This window comes from Moschus berezovskii, chromosome 15 (genome assembly GCF_049115385.1).
Source record: "Moschus berezovskii isolate FMDL1 chromosome 15, NW_MosBer_1.0, whole genome shotgun sequence".
In the NCBI taxonomy this organism is placed as follows: domain Eukaryota; kingdom Metazoa; phylum Chordata; class Mammalia; order Artiodactyla; family Moschidae; genus Moschus; species Moschus berezovskii.
The window spans coordinates 10,144,352-10,168,820 of record NC_142474.1 but is presented as its reverse complement, the minus strand read 5'-3'; the positions used below and the strand labels follow the sequence as shown (position 1 = coordinate 10,168,820).

Here is a 24,469-nt window from a genome sequence, read left to right as displayed (position 1 = left end):
TGCGTTTGTAACCTCTGATTTAAGTAATCCCTAAATAAATCACGGACCTCGAAGTAGCTTCCAGCTTTTTGAAATGAAGCGTGCTTTAATGAACCTCTTTGCACGATATGTATATCCTTAGAAGTAATTCTTACAAGTAGAACACTTGAGCGTCAAACCTTATAAATTTGAGATTGTGATACAGATGGGCACATTCCCCTATCGTTTTGGTGTCTAAATTGTCACTGTGTTATTTCTCAGTAGAGTTTTTATTTTCCTATTGATTCCAAAGAGTTCTTCATATATCAAGTGAGTTATGAATTTTTAAATAAAGATATTTTCCTAGTTTTAAAAAACTTTATGTAAGGTGTCTGTTCGGGTATTTTTAATTCTATGTATTTTCATTTAGCAGCTTTTCCTTTGTGGTTTCTGGAATTTAATGCCGTGTTCAGAAGTTTTTCAGACACCAGCATTATAAAAATATTTTAGAATGTATACATTTTTCTTTTTCAGTATTTCTCTTGTCAGGGTGTGTCTTGGTATGAAGACTAAGGTTGCAGTCCAGTTTCATGTTTTTCTAAACAGTAGCCAATTTCCCTAACAACCAATATTTTTATTATACATGGTGAATTTGGAATTACCAAATCTCAATGCTGTCTCATAGCTCTTGAAGTGGCTTTGTTTCTACAGATAGCAAGTTTCCACTTCAGACTTTGAGTTTAAATATTTTTCTGCTTTTAAAGTCTCTAGAAAGGAGCTGTGAACAGAACACCATATTGGTTTTGGCATTAACTTTAATGCATCTCAAAGAGGCTGATTCTACAGAATTTGATCCAGAGCACTTCTGTGTCTTGATGCCTTTTTTGCCAAGCAAAACTGATTATTTCTGACCAAAAGGCCTTCAGTGCTGGACTGAAAAAAGAGTCGGGATCCTCTTAGGCTGGTTGCAGGTTATATAATTTGGCATCAAGTACAATGCTTTTTTCTTTTTCTCTTAAGTTTCTTTCTATTCTCTAGTCTTTAAGAGTCATTGCCCCTTGTTGCTAGGTACTTCATATTTGGAGTGCAAATTCAGGTCCTCTTTGTCCAAACTTTAGTAATTATAACTTAAGGGTGCTAAGTCGCTTCAGTCATTTCCGACTCTTTGCAACCCCACATACCGCAGCCTTCCAGGCTTCTCTGTCTGTGGGATTCTCCAGGTAAGAATACTGGAGTGGGTTGCCATGCCCTCCTCCAGAGGATCTTCCTGACCCGGGGTTTGAACCCACATCTCTTACGTCTCCTGCATTGGCAGGTGGGTTCTCTACCACTATCAGTTCAGTTTCTCAGTGAACGCTTTGCAACCTCATGGACTGCAGCATCAGGCCTCCCTGTTCATCACCAACTCCCGGAGCTTGCTCAAACTTACGTCCATCAAGTCAGTGATGCCATCCAACCATCTCATCCTCTGTTGTCCCCTTCTTCTCCTGCCTTCAGTCTTTCCCAGCATCAGGGTCTTTTCAAATGAGTCAGCTCTTTGCATGAGGTGGCCAAAGTATTGGAGCTTCAGCTTCAACATCAGTCCTTCCAATGAACACCCAGGACTGATCTCCTTTAGGATGGACTGGTTGGATCTCCTTGTGGTTCAAGGGGCTCTCAGGAGTCTTCTCCAACACCACAGTTCAGAAGCATCAATTTTTTGGTGCTCAGCTTTATTTATAGTCCAACTCTCGCATCCATACATGACTACTGGAAAAACCATAGCTTTGACTAGATGGAACTTTGTCAGCAAAGTAATGTCTCTGCATTTTAATATGCTGTCTACATTTGTCATAGCCTTTCTGCCAAGGAGCAAGTGTCTTTTAATTTCATGGCCACAGTCACCATCTGCAGTGATTTTGGAGCCCAAGAAAATAAAGTCTGTCACTGTTTCCCCATCTATTTGCCATGAGGTGATGGGACTGGATGCCATGATCTTAGTTTTCTGAATGTTGAGTTTTAATCCAGCTTTTTCACTCTCCTCTTTCACTTTCAGCAAGAGGCTCTTCATCTCCTCTTCTCTTTCTGCCGTAAGGGTAGTGTCATCTGCATTTCTGAGGTTATTGATATTTCTCCCAGCAATCTTGATTCCAGCTTGTGCTTCATCCAGCTCAGTATTTCTCATGATATACTCTGCATCTAAGTTAAATAAGCACAGTGGCTATATACAGCCTTGTTGTACTCCTTTCCCAATTTGGAACCAGTCCATAGTTCCATGTCCAGTTCTAACTGTTGCTTCTTGACCTGCATACAGATTTCTCAGGAGGCAGATAAGATGGTCTGGTATTCCCATCTCTTGAAGAATTCTCCAGTTTGTTGTGATCGACACAGTCACAACACTGGGGCCAGCTAGCACCAACTGAAAATGCGTTTGTTTGTTTGTTTAATCAGTTTGATGGGTAGCTGCCTGAGGTCTTTCTTTGACGGCGGTCCCAGCTCTCTCCTGTAGAGCTCAGCTGTGGGTTGGATTTGTTGTGCTGGTTTATTTTCACCTACAGTGATGATTCACTCTTTCACATCAGTTCTCTTTAAAACTTTAATTGGAAAGTGCTTTTAGTTCTTCCAGTTTGAAAACTCAAACCCAAGGATCTTGGCCTCTGGGCAGATTCCTCTTCTGTAGTCATTCACCTCCTTTATGATACTGTCTTTCCAAGAAGCTTTTTATCATCGATGCCTTGTTCTTGGGTCCAGCTTGCACACCAAAGGGCAGATTCTGCTGTTGTGTTCGAGAGGTAGTGTAAGTCTTGGTTAAAACCACCAGCCATGCTGTACGGCTTCATGTCCTGTCTTACCCATCTATTACGCCACCTGGCTAACCCTCAGTCTCCTTATCAGATGTGGATAGAAGCCATACTCATCTCATAGGCTTGTTGTAAAAGCAAATGTGCTAATGCACGTGAAGCCCTGAGGACAGCTGCCTGGCCTGTACTAAGCCCTTAATAAATGCTATTTCTTATCTTCTGTTTTAGTGCTGGTTTGCTCTTCTGGATGTTGCTATGTGGTTTTCCTGCCTTTAAGGTATAAAAAGAATACATGCCCATTGTATAACGTTTAGAACTTGAAAAGCTTAGAGAAGGAAATTTCTTCCATGGTTCCACCACCCCCAGCAATAATCCCAGTTCACATTTTAATGTATTTGTTTCCAGTTTCTTATACTTACATATTGTACACAGCTGAAATCATTTTGTGTATATAATATTGCATCTTGATTTTTTTCCCCTTAACATCTCAGACACTTTTTTGTATCATTAGACACACCTATAAAATTATCATTCTGATGGTTATGTGATAGTTCACCACTTCTTGTGATTTATTTATTTTTTGAAATATTTATTTAGTTACTTGGCTGTGTAGCACCTGGGATCATCAGTCTTCATTACAGAATGTGAGCTCTCAGTTACAGCATGTGGGATCTAGTTCCCTGACCAGGGTTTGCACCCAGACCCCCTGTATGGGGAGCATGGAGTCTTAGCCACTGAAACGCCAGGGAAGTCCCCCGCATGCTATTTTGATTAACTTCCTCATTCTCCTTTCATTTGATGTTCAGTATTGGGAGCTTTTTTGGTTGAAGTTAGGTTGCTTTGAGGAGCTTCCCAGGTGGCACTAGTGATAACCCAACTGACAATGCAGGAGACATAAGAGACCCAGGTTCAGTCCCTGGGTCGGGAAGATTCCCGGGAGAAGGGAATGGCTACCCACCCCAGTATTCCTGTCTAGAGAATCCCATGGACAGAGAAGCCTGGCGGCGTACAGTCCCTGAGGTCACACAGACACAGGACGGAAGCGCCTTCGCACGCACACAGGTTGCTTTGAGATCATTCGAACTTACTAAGCCAGGCTTCCTTCTTGTCAGTGAGAGGTTTAGGAATTGAGGCTTCCTGTTTGCTTTTGTTGGTGGTGGTGTGTCTGGGGAGTGTGTGAGTGAAGCCAGGATTTTAAGCCTCGGATGCTGCTCTCTGTGTAGCGCCATCTCTTGCCGCCATCTCTCTGTCCTGGACTGACTCCATGCTTGTGTGCTTGATAACCTTCCTCTGATGACCTTCTGTTCATAATCCTGTGCTGAAAGAAAGGTGAAGGGACACCGTGATTAGTACTCTGGCCTCCTACCCTGCAGTGCTGTGTGAGTGCCCGGAGCCAGCCAGGATAAACACCAGTTGCACGTTAATGGTCTTTACTGGGGTAACCATGCTGAGAAGCTCCTGGTGAGAAGACTGTCCTAAATTGTTCCTGACAAGGTATACTATTTTTGTTTCAGATTTCTTATTTTTCCTGTAAAGCTGGGCTTAAAGTATGTTAAGGCTGAATTCATTTGTACACGGGAATATAATGAGATCTTGTACTTTTTACTGTCAGAAAACCAGCCAAGAACAGCAGTCGGAAAAAGAAATATGTATCCAAAATTGCCCAGGCAACCTGCTGTTTAGATATGCTTTGAGAAACCACATGGCAGATGAATGTCGTCTTTGTCTTGAGTCACAGCGGCCTTGTTCTGCTGGGGAATCGTGCAGCTGAGGGAAGCTTGGTTTTAACTTGGTTATTGACATGGCTCCAAGAGCAAGGCTTCAGCACTGTGGCTTGTGACCCCAGAGAGTTACTTAGAATGCTCTCAGCCTGGGGTGGGGGGATGGCGGGTGGTGGGATGAACTGGGAGATTGGGATTGACATATATACACTACTATGTATAAAATAGATAACTAGTGAGAACCTACTGTGTAGCACAGGGAATTCCGTGCTCTGTGATGACCTAAGTGGGAAGGAAATCCAAAAAAGAGGGGATATGTATATATGATACAAAAGATGCAGTTTCAATCGCTGCGTTGGGAAGAGCCCCTGGAGTAGGAGATGACAACCCACTCCAGTATTCTTGCCTGGAAAATCCCATGGACAGAGGAACCTGGTGGGCTACAGTCCCTGGGGTCGCACAGAGTCGGACATGACTGACTGAGTGGCTGTACACACACACATACACACATAAAGAATGATATCAGCCTGTGTGAGCTTGACACTGCTTCTCATTGCCTTTGATTGTGAGATGGCCTGAGCCCTGTCTGCTTGGCACTTCTTTCTTTTAAGTTCAGTCTTCATGGCCAGTTATTTTCAGCTATCACAACATAGGATGGTTTTTTATCTCAGCCACATGGTGAGCCAAAGAGCAGAGTCCAGACCATGGGTTCCATGAACTTGGGTAGTGGCAGTGAGAACAGGAGTAAGAAATAATTTAGATCTCGATGACTTAGAACAGAAGAGCAGAAACAGATCCTAAGACCCATGAACAGTGTATTGACAATGTCAGGCTCTAGGAAGGGCTGTCTTGAGGTCATGTCCACTGGTCTTCACTGAAAGTGCAGGCAACAAATGGCCTGTGTCTTGAATTCCTGGAAGCCGTGTCTCCCTCCATAAGCTCTTCTGGCCCCGTGTCAGCTGGAAGAGTGTTGGGCTTTCGGAATGGGAAGGGGCCTTAAAGGGCATGTGTGCTAGTCCTACCACGTCTCCAACAAGAGACATCATCTGGCGTTTTCTTGCCTGCTTTTTTTTCTTTTTTTAATTTTATTCTCTATTCTGTGGGTTGTCTTTTCCTTGATTTTTTAACTTTTATTTATTTGGCTGTGCTGGGTCTTAGTTGCCGCATGTGGGAGCTAGTTCTCTGACCATTGATTGAACCCATGCCCCCTGCATTGGGAGCATGGAGTCTTAACCGCTGGGCCACCAGGGAAGTCCCTTTTTGACCATTTCTGGTCATTTCTGAGAAGAGAGGGTTTCATAGTTGGAAAATATACATACTGTTGCTTTAAAAGGTCCCCCCGAAGATGCTGTGTTTTTTATTTCGGCCAGAATTTTGTCCTCAGGTGACTTCTACCCACGTATTCATTTTGGTTATTCCTCGCAAAACCTTTCCAAGAGGTTAGTTGGGATTATCTGGATTTTCCATTTTACAGATGGAGAAAGCCAGTCAGTCTGGGTCTCTGTCCCCTGCTGACTGTAACCTCAGACAAAGTATGTCATTCTGCATACCTCAGATTATCTATACAATCAGGTATAAGATACAGCTGTATAATCACAACTGTAAGATTTAGTGACAATCAAATGAGACAATACACTTTTTTGATACAGTGACAAGCTAAGAATAATGTTTTAAAAATACTGGCTTATATAGTTGTAATTATTACTATAATCATTATATACTAGTTTCCTTATATCCTACCCTCTCACCAAGGCAACCAGGGCGGGTGGGTGGTGGGGACTTCTGTTTATCCTTCTATTCTATTGTCCTTTATATTTTCTTGATTTACCAGAAACTGCACTGTTAGTATTATGAGAAGATAGGATTAGTGTTATTAATATAACAATGATTCTGACCCCTGGAGATTTCCCTTCTTTCATAGGAGGAAGTTTCAGGAGTTCTGCCAGTAATCTGCCTTGTTGGGAGAACTGGAATTCAGTTCATCCTGTATCCTTGCAGTCCAGATTTCTTAGTCCATGGTCTTTTTGGTTTGATTCCAGGTAAATCTATGGTATTTTTTTTCCCCACCTGGAAATCTTGGTTTAGTATAAGTTTTTGGATTTTTTGACATAAAGGTTTAGATTTAAAAATTTATAGAATCCGTAGTCCAGCTTGCTTTTCATTCCCAGTAGTTTTGTTCCCTCTTTTTTTTTTGATTAAACTTGTCAGCAGTTTTCTTTGGTTTTTGTTTTTTTTTTTTTCTTTTAGTCTTTTGAAAGAATCAGCTTTTGGTTTGGGAGATCCTTGTCGTTCAGCTTTAACTTTTGAATTCATAATTTTATATTACCTGTATCTACTTTCTGTGGTTTTTTCATGGGCTTTTTATTCTCTAACTGGATAATTAAATGTAATAATTTTAAATCATCTCTGTAATCTATCCATGTAAGGTATAAAATTCCCTGTAAGTATTATATGAACTACCTTCCACAGTTTTGTTTTTTTTTTTTTTAATTAAAAAAATTTTTTTTTTTTTGGCCACTCTGTGTAGATGTGGGATCTTAGTTCCCCAACCAGTGATTGAATCCATGCTCTCTGCATTGGAAATGCAGAGTCTTAACCACTGGACTGCCAAGGAAGTCCCCCACAGTTCTTTATATGTATTTAGTTTTTTGCTTTATAAGATCAGGTTTATTGAGGCTATACCATAAAACTGGTTTGTCAGTGTGCAGTTTGCAGAGTTGTGACAGATGTATACAGCGGTGTAAACACAACCATATCAGGACATGGAACACTTCCATCGCCTCCAGGAGTTTCCCTCGCGCCCCGTCTTTTGTCCTGCTAGTTTTATCTTTTCTGTGACACTGTCTGGGTGGAGTCATTCCGTGTGCAGTCTTCTGTGTTGGGTTCTTTGACTGAGCATTCCTTTTTGCGATCCATCCACGTGGCTGCACGTACCTGGAGTCACTCCTTTGGGCCACTGAGTAGCTTTCAGTTGTCTGGCTAAACCACAGATTGTTTTCCTATTCATCATTAGCACAGTTTTCAGTGGGAGGAAGTGAGAGTGTTTTAGTTCCTCATCTGGGCTGTAAATAAGCATACTTGGCTCTTGTGGATTTGAAATTGTCTGGGCATTTTTCACATGGAAATTTTTCTCTGGGGTTGGCATTGCGGGCGTTTTTCCATCTGTGGGCCGGCGCGTGCTTGTGTTGTCCTCAGCGACGCCCTTCCTCCCGGTGGCAGCCTGGGTCCAGTTAGGAGCAGGAGCCACATAGTAGGTTTCACAGGGGAGGTTTAATACCAGGACTCATCCCTCTAAAACACAGTAAAAATGAACTTGTCTACAAAACAGAAATAGACTTACAGAAAACAACCTTATGGTTACCAGGGCACCAAGAAGGGAGGGATAAATTGGGAGATTGGGATTGATGTATAGACACTGCTGTATATAAAATAGATAACTAGTAAGGACCTACTGTAGAGCACTGGGAACTCGACTCAGTACGGTGTAATGACCTATATGGGAAAAGAATCTAAAAAAGTGTGTGTGTGTGTGTGTGTCTGTGTTTATATATGTATAACTGATTCACTTTGCCATACACCTGAAACGCACAGCACTGTATTAATAAATCAACTATACTCCAGTAAGAATTAGGAAAAAATACAAAGAGTTGCTACCTGTGACAAATGAGAAACTGCAAGGTGTAAGAAAACTCTCTGTGGTTCACAGGCTGAGGGAGTGTTGCCAAGGAAGGACAAACTACCAGGGGTTCAGACCTCGGGAGAGAAGGCAGGGTTCAGCCCGTGGCATAGCAGAGCAGTTTGCTGGTTTAGCTAGACCCAAGCTGGTGCCTGAGCTCTGGGAAAGCCATAGATGGCCCTCCGGAGTGCAGGCAAGGAGCAGGCAAGCGGCAGCCAGTGCCGTGGATGTACACTGGGGGTCTGGGTACCAGAGGGACCACGAGACCTTCAGAGCCAGTGGAGGCACTGGTGTCCACATTGACAGACTGCCAAAAGATTATGGCCAGGCTGAGGCTGCAAGGTAACACAGGATCCAGGTCCTGCGCTGTGAGTGAGCCACACTCCACTAACTGACCTCCCGTCCACACGGCCTGCCCCAGTGCTGGGCACTCAGGGGAGCCGCCTCCTGCTTGCACTGTCCCTCCAGCCTCTCCTGGGAAAGCTTAACATCACACATGCTTGAAAGGAGAGAAGTGCTTTAAGTGCATTTGTTTATGGCAGAGAAGGGTGCTTTCGGAGCTGAGAGGCAGTAAATTGGTAACTGATACACTTTCCCTGTTCTTTTTCAAAGAAATACTATCAAGTCAAAAGCAGTACTAACCATGTACTTGTGCTATTAACAGTCAGATCTATTTCACCAGGGGAAAAAAGTTTAAGAAAATGCGGATGTACAAAGACTCCGTTTATAGACACCTGTCAGCATCATCTGAATCATGAAATAGACTTTCCCATGCCACATTAGCGTATGTTGTATAGTGAGTGAATGTCAGAGTGTGTCTGACTCTTTGTGACCCCGTGGACTATACAGTCCATGGGATTCTCCAGGCCAGAATACTGGAGTGGGTAGCCTTTCCCTTCTCCAGGAGATCTTCCCAACCCAGGGATCGTACCCAGGTCTCCTGCATTGCAGACAGTTTCTTTACCAGCGGAGCCACAAGGGAAGCATATTAGCCTGTACATCATGGTATTAGCACCATTCTCCCCGCTCCCTGTCATTAATGATTCCAAATTTTATGCCAGACCCCAGGTTGGAGATAGTTTCTTTCTTTATGCTGCTTGCTCATTATAGAAAATATTTAGGACACACAGTTTAAAGAACAGTTTTACACCAGAGGAGTTAAGTGGTTTTTAACTCTGAGCTTGGATGAGCTTACTGCTAAGAATATGGTGATCACTATTTCTGAACCAAAAAACTAGGACACATGGTCTTTACAAAGAGTGCTTTCTGGTTTCTGAATTTATACACATTTGAAAAGTATTACCATGGCATAAATTAAATCACATTTGATTATCCATAATGATTAAACTGGTGGAGAAGAATAAAGGACTGTCTCAAAGCATCTGGGACACATACATATTAATACTCTTATTTTTCTGATTTAAGTTTTCTAAAAAAAGATGACTTTGTAAAAAAAAGTCTTAAATCAGAAAAAGAAAAGAAAATGGTAAAAATCCCTGTTTAGCAGTTTTGTGGTTTGGCAGAATAAAAAAGTATTTTACACACACACACACACAGACACATCTCTATCTATCTAGACCTAATTTTTTTCTTTTTGACAAGAATTTTGCAAGGAATTTAGGTTCCAAAACTGGATGGCCATTGCAGAAAGATGCTGACATGCCTTGCAGATAGAACTTAACTGCTTTTGTTGCAGAGTCCTTTTATCAAAGGATATTGAGAGAGTGTTTCCTTGTGGGTGGGCTTCCTTCGTGACTCAGATGGTAAAGCATCTGCCTGCAATGCGGGAGACCCGGGTTTGATCCCTGGGTCAGGAAGATCCCCTGGAGAAGGAAATGGCAACCCACTCCAGTACTCTTGCCTGGAAAATTCCATGGACAGAGGCCCCTGGCGGGGTACAGTCCATGGGGTTGCAAATAGTCGGACACGACTGAGCGACTTCACTTTCTTTGCTTGTGGGTATTTGGGTTATAAATCTCTGATCCTTCATTATAGGGGAGCACCCAGCAGTAAGGCTCATGGAGGTTTTCAGAAATTGAGTGCTGTTCACTTATAAGTTTTCCCACTTTGAGAAAGCCCACGCTGAAAACACTCAGGCCTGCAAAGTAGCTTACCCAGAGAGCTTTTACTTTCCTTCTTTACCAGTTTTCTGTAAATGTTGTTATTTTGGTGTATTTAGATTGGGTCTTATTTATCTCTGAAGATACCTTTGGAGACTACCTTTATGAAATAAAGTGAGATTAATTTATATTTCAGTCTTCAGAGTTTGCTTTAGGATTCTTTGAGCTTCTTTTATTTGGCAAGATAAGAGAGAAAAATAGCCTGGACTTTTTGTTACCTTGGAAATTTCCAGCCCCAAAAAGTGTCCAAAGGCACAACCAGTAGGGATTCTCGTGTGACTCGCTGGCTCCTTTCCCGGATTATTCAGCTGCATTAAAACAGCAGCTGCTCGGTGCAGTCGGTGCTTGTTTTCGTATTCTCTGAAAGATTCATAGCCTCACAAGAATGATGGTGCTGTTGATGTCTCCCTTCAGTGCTTTCAAACATCAGGGGCATCGTATTGAGCTCTGTTCCTGTACTCTTCCTCCTTTAGACATCGACAGTTATAACATTTCATTATTCCAGAAGGCTATTTGTTTGCTAACTTCCTGAAAGTTTCCCTTTTATAGTTTGGCTTCCTTCAGTGTGCAATCTATAAATCAATTTAGAGCTACTCTTTTAAAAAATATATTTATTTGTTTTAATTGGAGGATGATTACTTTACAATATTGTAATAGTTTCTGCCATACAAGAGTATGAATTGGCCATGGGTATACATGCATCCCCTCTGTCCTGTGAGCCCCCCTCCCACCTCCCCCCCGACCCTATCCCACCAGGTTGTCACAGAGCACTGGTTTTGGGTGCCCTACGTTATGCATCAAACTCGCATCGGTTATCTCTTTTACATATGGTAATGTATATGTCTCAATATACTCTGAAAGTAGAGTTTTTCTTAAAAGAGCAGTCATTAGCAATCAAGACCAGCGTGGGTTTTTCTGTCCATTTTCTCTTGTAACTTTACTACAATCATGAGAGTGGATGAACTGTTCATTTTGATTTCGGCCTGCATTGACTCAGTCTGGAATAATCGACATAACCTTATTTAACACTCTTACATTATACTCAGGCTTATTTATTGATTCCACATTTTCAAGGCTTCTGAAAAGCCCAGTGTCTTACTAGTAATTGCTGGAACCCAGTAAAAAGTCAGTATCATTTTCATGCAAAAGCTTCAAGATTGAAGGATCTGTTTCTTTATTAAATATTCATTGAGAACTCTCTTATGCTGTCCTGACTCTCTGAAAATAGATGTAGTTCCCACTCTTAAACAGCTCTCACTTTAGTAAAAGAAAAAGGGAATTGGAGAGAGACACGCATAGGGGGTTGAGCTGGTCTGCAAGGTTGAATGGGCATTCCCTAAACTGAAGACAGAATTCTGTTCTGCAGAAGACTGGAGGCTTGAAAGACTGTGGTACCCGAAGGAATTTTCAGTAGCTATTAGTGATACTGACACAGGGACTCACTCATCCCTTCATTTACTCAACCTAATTTTATTAGCTCCCTTTACCTCAGGTGTGATAGTGACTTGAAATAAGATTTGCATTTCAGTTTTGAAAGTTCTGCAATTCAGTTAGTGCCCTTTCTGTGCACAATAAATGTATAAAGACAAAGTCTTTCAGAGACCCTGTCCACGGGGATTCTTCCTTCTCTTAACTGGAGTACATGTTGCCTTGATGCCGAGTTGGCTTGGCTTTGCCCTCAGACAAGCAAGAGTTCATGTCCTAACCTGATCACTTACATTTATTGGTTCTGGGGTCAGGGGAGAAATTCCCTCAGTCTCAGTTTCCACCTCTGTAAAATGGATCCTTATTCTGTGGACTTGTCTGAGGCTCCCATGAGGTGATGCATGTAAAGGGCTGAGCACACAGCACTGAACTCGAAGCAGCTCTCATTAGCAGTCACTGGGCACTTGCTCGGTAATGCCTCATATTGTAGCTTGGTTCTGTGACTTACCTACCTCGTTTATTTCTGCTTCTTGTGTGAAGGGACCCTGCCGTATACTTTTTGTCCTGTGTATACCCTTCCTTGGTCATATCCCTCTATCACCCGCATTCCTGCCCAGTCCAAGCCAAGCACAACTGTCTGACACAGAGCTGGTACTCACTGCATCTTTATAAAGTTATAATGTTAAATATTAGCAATGCAGTGCCTCTTGAGAGCCATTATTCTTTTATATTTGGGGTATGAAATTTCTTTTTGGGTTTTTGCTGTGAAAAGCCCCATTTATAAAGTCCGGGGGAAATCTGGGTTTGGTCAAAACCTGACTACCTTTGGCCAACAGCTATTATAAAACTCACAAAACCAAACCAAAACAACAAGAAAAAGCAGGTGCACTATGATTTTCAGAGTAAGCTGTGAAAGTTCATGCCAGAACAGAGTTGGGATAAGTTCTAAGCATGTGAAAGTACTACTTCAAAATTCCATTTTGTCATGGAAGTTTAAGAGAGACTGAGTAAATCACAAATAACTAAGAGAATGCAAGTACTGTATACTATAGTAAAACCCCATTATTTAAAGAAACATTAACTTTTTATTTTGTTATTGTTTAGTCTCTAAGTCATATCCAACTCTTTGCAACCCTATGGACGGTAGCCCACCAGGCTTCTCGGTCCATGGAATTCTCCAGGCAAGAATACTGGAGTGGGTTGCCAGTTCCTTCTCCAGGGGAATCGTCCTGATCCAGGGATCAAGCCCAGATCTCCTGTATTACAGGCAGATTCTTTACCGCTGAGCCACCTGGAAAGCCCACTTTTTGTTTATACCGTTCGTCAAATTACATCCTTCACTCGCACACACACAGTTCATACTGAGCCCTCTCTGAGTGGGAGGCTCTTTGGATGCAATCCACGGGTTATCTGAGGCCAGTCTTCCGACCCCTATCAAAGCTCTTGTCATTATATCACCATCCCTGCATGGAGCCAGATTTCTTTGTTTCACCCAGGCTCAAAGTCTGCATTTCATTCCAGTCATCTTAGTAAATATTTTATACACGTGCAGTCATATCTTCTTTGGTTAGAATTCTGGTAACAGTTCCACGTATTGATTCGAAGTCATCATAAACTCAGAATGGGATTGCAGAAATAATTTACTGGTAACAGTTTCGCCACTTTTCTTCCTTATTGGAGAGGCATGAGGAAGATTTTATAAGGTGGAAGTGTGATTTGGCATGACAGAAATTTGCATCAGAGGCAGTCAGTCATTAAAATTCTCACAAGGCTTATTTAAGGAGCAAGATCTTTTGAAATTGAATGGCCCAGTGCTTACGTAATCCACACAAGCTGTCATTTGCTTGTTAGCATCCTTGCTCTTGTGCATCACTATCTTCTCACTCACCTGCTAGGAGGTGACTGCATCACCCAGAAATCTTATCTTACCAAAGTCCCCAGTCCCCAGTCTTAAATCCACCTCTAGATGGAGACAAGGTCGCATGAAGAAAGGATACCTGTGGACCTAAATCAGTGTCTTCAATGCCTTTTGCCTTATGTTTATACGTTTCCTCTGTTGCACTTTGGCTAACCATCTAGGGGAGGGTGTTAAAGATATGGAGTAGGGGCTTCCCTTGCAGTCCAGTGGCTGATACTCTGCACTCCCGTTGTAGGAGGCCTGGGTTCCATCCCCCGTCAGAGAACTAGATCCCACATGCCGCAGTGATCGAAGACCCACCTTTCACAACTAAGACCCAGCACAACCAAATAAATAAATTAATTTTTTTTTTTAAAAAGTATGAAGTGGTATCCTGATAGCTTCCTCCAACTTTTAGCCTCCGTCAAGCTTCCTTGTCTTCTGGCAAATTCCGAAGGTGTGTTCTTTTGTGGTTCTTGGCCGCAGTAAAACATCATCTGTGCCAGGACATCAGCCTGACTTACCTGTCCTGAAAGGATGATGTGCTTGAGTTTCTTTTTTAGGGACGTATTGTGACACCATTCTCACGATAGATTTCTGAGGTGAGAGTTTCTAGTAGCCACAGAGGAGGACTTAGAAATAAGTCTAAACCCTATACCTTGGGTTGTGTGTTCACTGTGGGCCTCATTGCGAAGGCAGGAAGAATCTGCCGTACATGCTGATATGTTTAGTTTCGCCTGACTCTGCTGATTGCAATGACTCTGCTCATTGTCATTGTAATCTCTGTGACTTGTTGCGTGTGAAACACCAGCCGGATCTTCTCGGTTGTTCTCGAGGCCACTTGTGCAACTGACGTCGACACGGTGTTGTTCAGAATCTCAGAGTTGCCAGGGCCATTTGAGAAGAAGTCACTTCCCGTCAGCCTCATGGATCCGTCCTGATGCTGCGGAGCTGAGGACTTGGCTGTCCTCTGGCCCTGAAAAAACAAGCCAGGCCCATCTGATTTGGGATTTTCCCACAGAGTTTGGACTTCCCAGGTGGTGCTAGTGATAATGAGCCTGTTTGCCAATGCCGGAGACACAAGAGACTCATGTTCCATCCCTGGGTCAGGAAGATCCCCTGGAGGAGGGCGTGGCAGCCCACTCCAGTATTCTTGCCTAGAGAATCCCTTGGACAGAGGAGCCTAGCAGGCTGCAGTCCATTAGGGTCACAAAGAGTCGAACACGACTGAAAATCGTCGTGAATCGTGCGACTGAATCGCACGCACGCATGCACCGAGTTCACTGGAGACGCGTCTGTGAGTTGGGTGTGTGTCCTGTACCACACTGAGCTCACCAAGCTCCGTTCTTACAACAGCAGCCACTATTTCTTTTACTAACCTATTTGGTCCATTTGAAAAAAAAAAAAAGGATTTAAGGTGGGCTCCCACTTTCTTTCCGTGCAGCAGACATGATGTTCTGCGCTTGACCAGCCCCTCTGAGCCTCACAGCTGCCCTCAGGGACATCCTGTTGTCCTCCTTTGAGAAAGCAGACAAGTGAGACACGTAGTAGAGACTTGTCCAGGGCCGTCCAGCTCACACGGGCACAGCTCGCGTGGAACCAGGGCCACCTCACTCAAAGCCACTGCCCTTCCCCTAAACCCACCCACTCCTCCAGCAGCCTTTCCGGATGAGATGGTCAAAGAAGGCTTGCTTGAGTTCTCTGAGGACTTCACTCCTGAGCTTTTGCCTAAAGGATAAGGAAGAACTGGGCACAAGCCATCCAGGCAGAAGGATCATTAGCTGCATAGCCTTTGAGGCCAGAAAAGTGTATCTGACAATCTGAAATAAAGCTTAGCTAGACAGTCCTGAGCAGCAGCAGCTAAGGAAGTTGGAGGGGATGATAGGCCAGAGGTGTAGGGCCATTGTAGACCCTGGCGAATTGTTGGATTTTTTTCTAAGTGCAGTAGGCAACATAAGGGCAGCTCATTTCTGTATTTTTAATTGTTTGTGGCTAGGAGACGGTGGTGGTCTGAATTGAAGGGTTGAAGGCAGAGATGAAAAAAATGGTTGGATTTGAGTCATACGAGTATTTCAGAGATCGAAGGATTGGATGTGTGCAGAGAGGTAGTGACAGAAATGGGGGAATCGGGGATGATTTTGGGGACCTGGGAGGATGGAGGCACCATTCCTGAGATGGGGAAGATTGGGGAAGAAGGAGAAGAGGTTTGGAGATGAGGGAAGGGTAGGTCTCAAGACTTTTGGTCTGGATGTGTTGAGGGACTGAGATTGCTGGCAGGATCTGATTGGGGTGTGTGAGTCTGGAGTTCAGAGGAGAATTCTGGTCCAAAGGTAGAATTGTGGGGGTTGCAGGGTAGAGAGGAGATGCTAAATGGTGACCCTCCGTTTAGCTAGTGAAAACCCCTCAAGCTGCCTGTGTGGTCAGTGTGAGCATTTACTCTCTCAGGATGCTGGCTGCAGCAGAACTGTAGAGCCACAGCTCTTTTACTGCAGGAAATCCATTTGAAATTTATTTATGCCACCAAGGACCATGACAGTGAAATGCTATACTCGGGCCATAAAGCCATTCTCTTGAGCTCATTTTCAGAAAAATCCGTATCTGGATGGTGTGACTGGCCGGCTGTGTTCTAATAGGTCAGGTGTAGCTTTAAGCTCCAAGGGGATTAGAGCAACTGAAGGTGGCTGAGATAAAGTCAGGGTGTTTGTTGTTGCCCAAAGATTAGAATCAAGGATCAAAAGATCCCCATAGACATTGGAAATCTAGAAGAAGCCTCGACCAGAGACACACATCAATGACTGAGAATTTTGCTGCCAGGAAAACGAGAAGGGAGATGTAGGATCGGGTTTATCCCACTTGAGGGCTTATAAGAAACACCTGAAGAGCATCTTTAGCGTCTGAAGCCCTGCCCCTCCCCTCCCAGGGAGCCCGATGAAGTAGCTCTGACTGTGGACTCAGGATTCTATATTTTCAACAAGTGACTATGATGCAGGTGGCCCATGGGTTGTACTTTGAGAAACACTGAATTTCAAAAGACCTTTAAGATTGTCTAGGCAGCCCTTTCTTACAAGTGGGGAAACTGAGGCCTGGAGGAAGGAGGGGCTGCCTGAAGCGGCAGGACAAGCTGGCAAGCCAGTGCAGTTCCACAACTTTCTTTTTTTCTTTTCCATTTCTTTTCAATACTTGTTTGTTTTTATTTACTTGGCTGCTCTGGGTCTTAGCGTATGAGGAATCTTCAGTCTTAGTTTCAGCATGTGGGATCTAGTTCCCTGACCAGGGGTTGAATCTGGGCCTCCTGCGTTGGGAGCTCAGGCTTAGCCCCTGGACCACCAGGGAAGTCCTGCCACTGGGTCCGAATGGATGGACCAGAAGTAAGCCTCCCACCCCAGTTCCCAACTCCCCTTCCTTCACCGTATGTTTTTCTTTTCTTTTTTGTATCACCTTCTAATCTGAGTCATTTACTAATTTACTGTGTTACTTGCCGTATGTCTGCCTCACTTCACTAAAATGTAAGCTTCACAAGGGCAGTGGTTTGGGGAGTTATTGTTTTTCTTTTCACTGAAGTATCTATCCTCTGTGCCTTGGACAGTGCCTAGCCCATAGTAGGTATTCAGTGAATGTTTGGTAAATGGATGGATGAAAACTATTTTGTTAAACTATAAAGACTTGTTTTAACAGGCATGGTGGGGAAGTCCCAGCCCTTTAGGCACTGTTAATGCAAAATAGAGTAGTATAGTTTCATTTTCACTCGTTTGACTCTGGTTTGGATCAGAGATTGTAGGAACAGCTCGTTGATAGGAGATTTGTTGTTTAGTCACCAATGGGAAGTTAGAGACTTTCTAATAATATTGTGAATAATAATGATAATAATAACAGCAGCAACAGTCACAGTTATTAATCACATCGATAGCTTCCATTTGTGACATGCTAACTATCCACCAGATGCATGTGACAATGAAGTCCTGCACTGTGAGCGCCACACCTATTATGAACTCATCTAATTCTCATTTCAGCCCAAGGGTGGAGGAACTGGTATTGTTTGTTTTCCAGAGGAGAAAAGTGAGGCTCAAAGAGGTCAAGTTATTTGTCCAAGGCGACACAGCCAGTGCAGAGTCAGGATCTGTCCTGAGCTATTAGTAACATCCAGTTTTAGGTCTGAGGTGTCCTCTCTTTGGAGAAGGGCTCAAGAAAGCTAAAGATCAGGCAAGCATCACTCTCTGGGGTGTCCCTGGGCCAAGAATACCAACCTCCGAGATGGTATAAAGCCACAGAGGCTGGAAGCAAGATGGAGTTTTTCAGCCCGACTTTCCAGCATTCCCCCACCCTCTCAAGTCTTTCCATTCTCGCCTCACAAAGAACCTTTCGTCTTGAACTATGAGGCTTTTCTCACATCTCAGACCACCTCCCTGAAGTGGGCCAAGGGACATTCCTGTGGTGACTGGTCATTAAGCCATTTCTGCCGAGGCCAGTGGAGCGCTTCCCACTCCACCCTCTAAAGGGAGAGGGGACAGAAAGAGGCTCCTTCAGCCACCTTTCGACCCCCCTCCCCTGGTGAGGCCTCAGGAAGGGGCCGGGGCAGCTGATGAGTGTATAAATCTCCTGTGACGCCTGAGTGAACCTTTTGAGTTCCTGAAACACAGCGCCTGTCAACCGGCCGTGAGCTCACAGAATTTCTCACCACCTGCTGTGGAGAATGTTGGCATTCATTCCCGCCCCTGCCCGCCTGGCCTGGCCTCGCTCGGGTGCAGTGAACGCTCCACATGGACAGCCACAGCCGCAAGGGCACGTGCCTGACAGCTGCAGACGCAGGTGGAAGATGGTGCCCCCCGCCCCCCGGCCGTGGCCAGGAGTGTGTGTTGTCACACGCACTGCCGTCTTGAAGCACACAGGGCTCTGGGCGCTGTGCCAGTAACCCAGCAACCCCGGTCTCATTTAATTCTTACAATAAACATGGTGAGGCCCTGTGGTCCCACTCCCGTAGAGGAGGAAGCCCTGGAGAGACTGGTCACTGGCCGGAGTCCCACAGCATCTGCACAAGGCAGAACCACGTTTCCAACACAGGTGGAGTGGGTTCTCAAGCCTGTGCTTTGCAAATCTGCCTTCTTCCAGTGCTGCTTAAGAGTAGGGACTCTGGGTTTGAATCTTGACTCTGCCACTTCTTTTCTTTTTTTCCAAAGATTTTTTTGATGTGGACCATCTGTTTTTTTTAAGCCTTTATTGAAGTTGTTATAATGTTGCTTCCAAAATATATGTTTTGGTTTTTTAGTTGAGAAACATGTGGGATTCTAGTTCCCCAGCCAGGGATCGAACCCTCACCCCACTATACTGGAAGCAAAGTCCCAACCCCTGGATGACCAGGAAAGTCCCTTAACTTTGCCACTTCTTGCCCATGAGACATTGGGCAGGTCGTCGAGCCACCCTCTTCCTTGGCTTGTTCATCTGTAACGTAGGGGTAATAATACACTGAAATCACAGGATTGTCCTGAGGATTGAATTAATGGTTGTATAATATTGATATACATCAAGCACTCGCTGTCTGGTGCATGGAGAGCACTGGGGAAACACTTACCTTTGTTATTAATGTAAATGTCAGGTCCTCTTTTTTTTTTTTTCCTTTCTGCCTGATGGAAAGTTCATCTTAGAAGTTTCAGGGCTTCTCCAACTACCCCCCACCCCCCACCCACACTCAGGGTTTGTGTCTGTATTCCTGAGACACTTAAGTAGATGATCCCTATAAAGTGCTTACTTAGAGTGGTGCCCCCAGTAAATGCCAGCGATGACCAGTGTGCCACTGCCAAGACAGTGTGTGGAGGCGGACGGTGGGGAGAGCATCCGTCCTCCTGGTGTAGCATCTGGGAGACATGGCCACCATGCACACACTCATCTCATGGGTAGGATGAGAACTAGGAGGGAGCCATTCTGCTGATTATATACGAAATTACTGTTATATTAGTGCCCTGACCATGAATCCAGTGTAATTAACTTACAAGAGAGGGGAGGTGAAAGGCTTACTCATTAGGTTCCTGGTCAAGGAACAGTAAATCAAAGAGATTAGCACTTAGAATCCTTTCCTGGGGGGATTTCCCTGGTGTTCCAATGTTCAAAGCCGAGGGTGCTGGTCAGTCCCTGGTCAGGGAACTAAGATTCCACAAGCCAAGTGGTGTGGCCCAAGAAAAAAAGAAGACCTCTTCCTAGGATAGGTTGTCTCCAGAAGCCACTGACCCGGGCCTTGTTGTGACTATGCTGTCTGCCTCTCTCATAGCTGAAGAGTTGGACGGTGGAAGACCTTCAGAAGAGGCTCCTGGCCCTGGACCCCATGATGGAGCAGGAGATTGAGGAGATCCGGCAGAAGTACCAGTCAAAGCGGCAGCCAATCCTGGATGCCATTGAGGCCAAGAAGCGGCGGCAGCAGAACTTCTGAGGGTGGCCCGGCTCCAGGCCGCCAGTGAACTCTGGCTCGCTCACCCCTCCAGCTCGCCTCCCTCATCTCTCCAGAGCCCCCTCTGTGAACTCAGGAACCAAGAAAGTGCGCCAGCGGCCAGGGCTGCGGAGCCAGTCAGCACGCTGCCCCGCCGTGTGTATTTGAAGTGAACAGGTATATATCATTTCCCAGGACTCATGTGGGCACTTTGAACCTCAGACTTTCCCACCCCAGAACCAGAGACTCCTCGTTGAGTGAGAGCTGGGAAAGTGTCATGTGGTCTGTTTTTCTTCTCCCAGTAGCTTTCAGTGGTTCTTTCTGGAAGACTTTTTTTAAAAAAATATATAAATATGCACATATATATATATAAATTATAACTAGATTCCCCACGTGGTGTGGTGGCATCTCTGTACAGGTACAGTTTTAAAACAGTTGCCTCTTTTCTGTAAGATGACGGTACTGTGGAACACGAGGGCAGAGGACACCAGGAGGCTGCGGGGGGCCCTCCACCCCTGGAGCCGGCCTCACCTTCTGGCCGGGCTGTGCTGAACAGACGAGGTCGGGGCCAGTTCCTTCACCACACTTTCAGCCTTATGCGGGCCACCCCTGGCTTCCAGAGCTGTTGGTGGTGTCCTGGGAAAGACAGTTTGCATTGGCTTTCTGAGTCCCAGGAGAGGCCTGGCGCCCTCCTTGCGAGCTCGGCCTTTGCAGTTTCAACACCCTTCATCCACCTCTGCTCTCTCAACTGCCTAGAGTCACAGCACAGACACTGCCCAGTGCCTTAAGAGGAGACGTGATCCAAGCAAGGGCACAGGCCTACCCGGAACTCCCGGCAAAGTGGGGCTGCATTCAGTTCGCAAAAGGGGAAAAGGCTTTCCAAGTTCTCGTCATTCACGTGAAGATGACACCCATGGCATTTTGCTCCACGTTCCTTACAGACAGGGGTAGGGGGCATTGCTTTTGTGACCCACATTCAAACACGTGACTGTTTTCTTTTTTCATTTTACTGCTTGGGGTCTGGAAAGGGTAAATGAATATCAGACTAAGACTTGTCTTCCAGGAGACTCAACCCAGATGTGTAGGATGCCAAAGCTGGAAGGGACCATATAGATAACATCTGGCCTGATGGCAGCCCAGAGCAGGGAAATGACATGGCCCACATCACGAAGCAAATGAAAGGAAGCGCTGGAATTGGATGGTGGGGCCCCTCACTCCCGCTTCACTGGGCTGAGCAGCCCCTTCTCATGTCCGTTCTGGTAAAGTTGTTCCAGGGACCCCTGCTAATCGGAACCTGCCTGGCTTTGTCTCCAGTAGGCGACTGGCTGTGAAGAGATTCCCACGGGGAACCAAGATCATTCCATTTCAGCCATCCCACCAGCTCTGCGGCATTTGCCGGCTAGCACACGAGCATCACACAGGTAGACGCAGAGCCTAAAGCAGCTCAGAGGGCTTTGCAGCAGACAGCACTGAGCCATCCCTCTGCAGCTTTGGCTCTAGGCCCCGTGTCACTTAGTCACACGGCTGAGAGCAGACAGTTGGGAAAGGCAACTGCCTTTTTATTTTTTAGAACCTCTTCCCCTCAGATAGGGGAGCCATGACTGGGTTGCACCTAAGGATACTGTAATTTGACCCCATAATTGCTCTTGCTGCCCAAACCTGGGAATCAGTGGAGAGTCAGGGATGTTCCTCTTCTGTGGCCAGATTCTGTTCTTTGCAATGACAGCAAGTTATTGAAAATGCAAGAGGCCATTGCTGGTCTGCAGGGCTTGGCCAGTTATGCAGCAACTTGGCAGATACAGAGAACAGAGGACAATTTGAGGATCCTGCTATAATAATAAAGGGCAGCTGGCAATCATGACCACTTACTATATGCCAGGCACTGAGCTAGGTAGGTAGGCTCTTTATGTCAGCTCCAACCTCCCCAGTAACTCTCTGAATTAAGTATTTTACCTCCATTTCATAGAGGATGAAGCAAGTTCAGAGAGAAAATAAGTTCTTTCCCTAGGTGGTACAGCTCGTAAGTGATAGCATCAGGATTCATAGCATCACCACGTAGGACCAGTATTTACAGGGAATAGGAAAATCACAAGTCTTTTTTAAGATTTTATTTTATTCACATATAGGTGATACACAGTGTTTTGTTAGTTTCTGCTGTATAGTAAAGTGACTCAGTTACACATCCTTTTTCATACTCTTTCCCATTATATTTTATCACAGGATATTGAATATAGTTCCCTGTGCTATACAGTGAGACCCTGTTGTTTATCCAACAAGCCTTCTTAAAAATGAAGTGACCACTTTTCTTGCACAGACTGAAAAACCCTAGCTGGCATTTTTAGGTTGGGAAACCACTGAGTCAGTCGTCTGACAGTTCAGTGAGTTAAAAAGTATGGCGCGTGAATTTCCTGCGCCGTCTGCTGTGCTCACGAACGGTCCTGCCTGTTCCCTCTCTCCCTCCTTTCCTCCCCCTCGCTGTCTCTGTTTCTTGTTGTTTTTTAAAGGATTTTGTACTTGGCCAGACAGGAGGGGAATGCCCATTTTCTCCCTTCCTAAGCTGGATCCGAGTAAAAGAAGGTTCAGTTTTTCCCCATAAATATTCTTGGGTGATGAGTCTTGATCTGAAGTTTATTTCGTTTCAGCTCCTTACGTGCATCCAACATGCTGGTCCAAAAAGTGCATTGCTCTCCAGTTGAGCTAGACAGAGCCCTTTGGCCGGAAGTCAATTTATTTTGGATGAGATAGATTTTCTGACAAGGTGTGTTTGTTTTCTTATGCCAAGAAGGCAGAGAAGTCAATCCTAGTCATTTTTCTCCTTGGATACTAAATTCATGATAGGTCATCTGGCTTCCTGTAGAGCCCTGAGCTTCAATTATTTGTGACTCCAGCTTCCACGGGACTCTGGGCCTCTCACTTATTCTCCCCTAATAAACAATGACCCAGACCTAACTGTGTCTTTTAAAAATCTCAGATCCTCTAGGAATATCCTTATTGCTTCATCAGTAACTTTGCAACAGGTTTCTATTTTTTAATTTTCCTTGTCTGTTCTCCCAGCCACCAGTTGATAGACACATGGACTGGTGGATAAATGTTTGGTATGATGGATAAATAGATATACACAGACAGAACCAATACTCTGAAGCAACTTAAGAACTATGGCCTTGATTCCTTGAAACTGTAGGTTTCTGGTCCGGGAAACATTTACTTAGCACCTGCTGCCAGAAATTTATCATACCATTTCAAACTCAATAGCACTTAACTGGTATCAGGAATGAGAGAGGTGACACCAGTATAGACCCTCCAGATATTAAAAGGCTAATAACAATTTTATGAACAACTTAAATAAAACGGACAAATTCCTTGAAAGATACAAAGTACCAAATCTCACTCAAGAAGAAGGAGATAATCTGAACAGCCCAACATCTACTAAAACTTAATATCTCTGAGAGATACAGGTATCTTTGTCCTCATTTTACAGAAAAGGAAACTGAGGCTCTGAGAGGTAAAGTCTGTTGCTCAAGGTCAGGTAACTAGGATACAGCAGAGCCAGAGTTCATATCCAGGTCTTTTCTTCCAGTGCCCTTTCTAGCATACCATGTTGCCTCTAAAGACTGCAGCTCCTTTTTTTTACGTGAAAATTGTTCCTGCCCAGTTCACATCCTATCATCCCATCCCTTCTTAAGCACTGTGTCTGTGTTTTCATCAGGATTATAGTCATTGTATTTGGAATTGATGTACTTTTTTGTGTTTGGGGGGGAAAGAAAATCTCTTCCACCAGCTTGCACTCGGACCAACTTGGGAAAAAAAAAAAAGCTTAAATGCTGTTGCAGACGTACAACTTAAAAATGTGAAGTTTGTAGCTTTAACTTTTTGTAACAAAAACTAATAACACTGGCTTAAGTGCTGACTTGAAATGCTATTTTGTAAAGTTGGGATGTAAATAATCAATCGAGGTCAGCAGTTTGTATATGTATGAGATAAAGCCTCCTCCTTTGCCCTTTTCTTTTAATTGAGATGCTTCCTATGTGCTCTTCTGTTAGAATTGTTCTCCCTCCTTCCTCCACTTTCTCACCTTTGTTTTAAATAAACTGTCCTTTGGACCAGACACTGTTCTCTTTTTTAAAAACAACATCCTCCATCTGTAGCCTGGATGGTATTATGAACCATTGACTCTGTGCTGTGTTTATTCTAGAATCCAAAGCTAGGGGAGAGGCAGGTGGCGTAGGGAGTAAATTTTTGTTGGACACCTGCCACGTGCCAGGTACTGAGCTAGTTGTCAGAGGTTTAAGGATGGAACCAGACACAGCTCTGGCAGGCCACTCGGGGAGTGGGTCCAGCCCACGAGCACACAACATTGAAAATATTATGGCAGAAGGAAGTACACAGCCTGTAGACACAGGAGGTAGGAGGCACAATCAGTTCTTCCAGAATGTCCAAGGAAGCTTTTCTGGAGAAGGTAATAACATCCCGAACTTAC

The 24,469-nt window shown here is 44.5% G+C and overlaps 1 protein-coding gene across 1 annotated transcript in view; it reads left to right on the top strand.

Moving 5' to 3' along the window:
- STK4 (serine/threonine kinase 4) overlaps positions 1–24,097 on the top strand; it is a 92,035-nt gene extending 67,938 nt beyond the window's left edge. Inside the window, exon 11 of the mRNA XM_055437684.2 lies at positions 19,837–24,097. Within this exon, the coding sequence (XP_055293659.1) occupies positions 19,837–19,995 (159 nt within the window). The 3' untranslated portion in view covers positions 19,996–24,097. The remainder of the gene's footprint in view (positions 1–19,836) is intronic.
- The last annotated feature ends 372 nt before the right edge of the window (positions 24,098–24,469 follow it).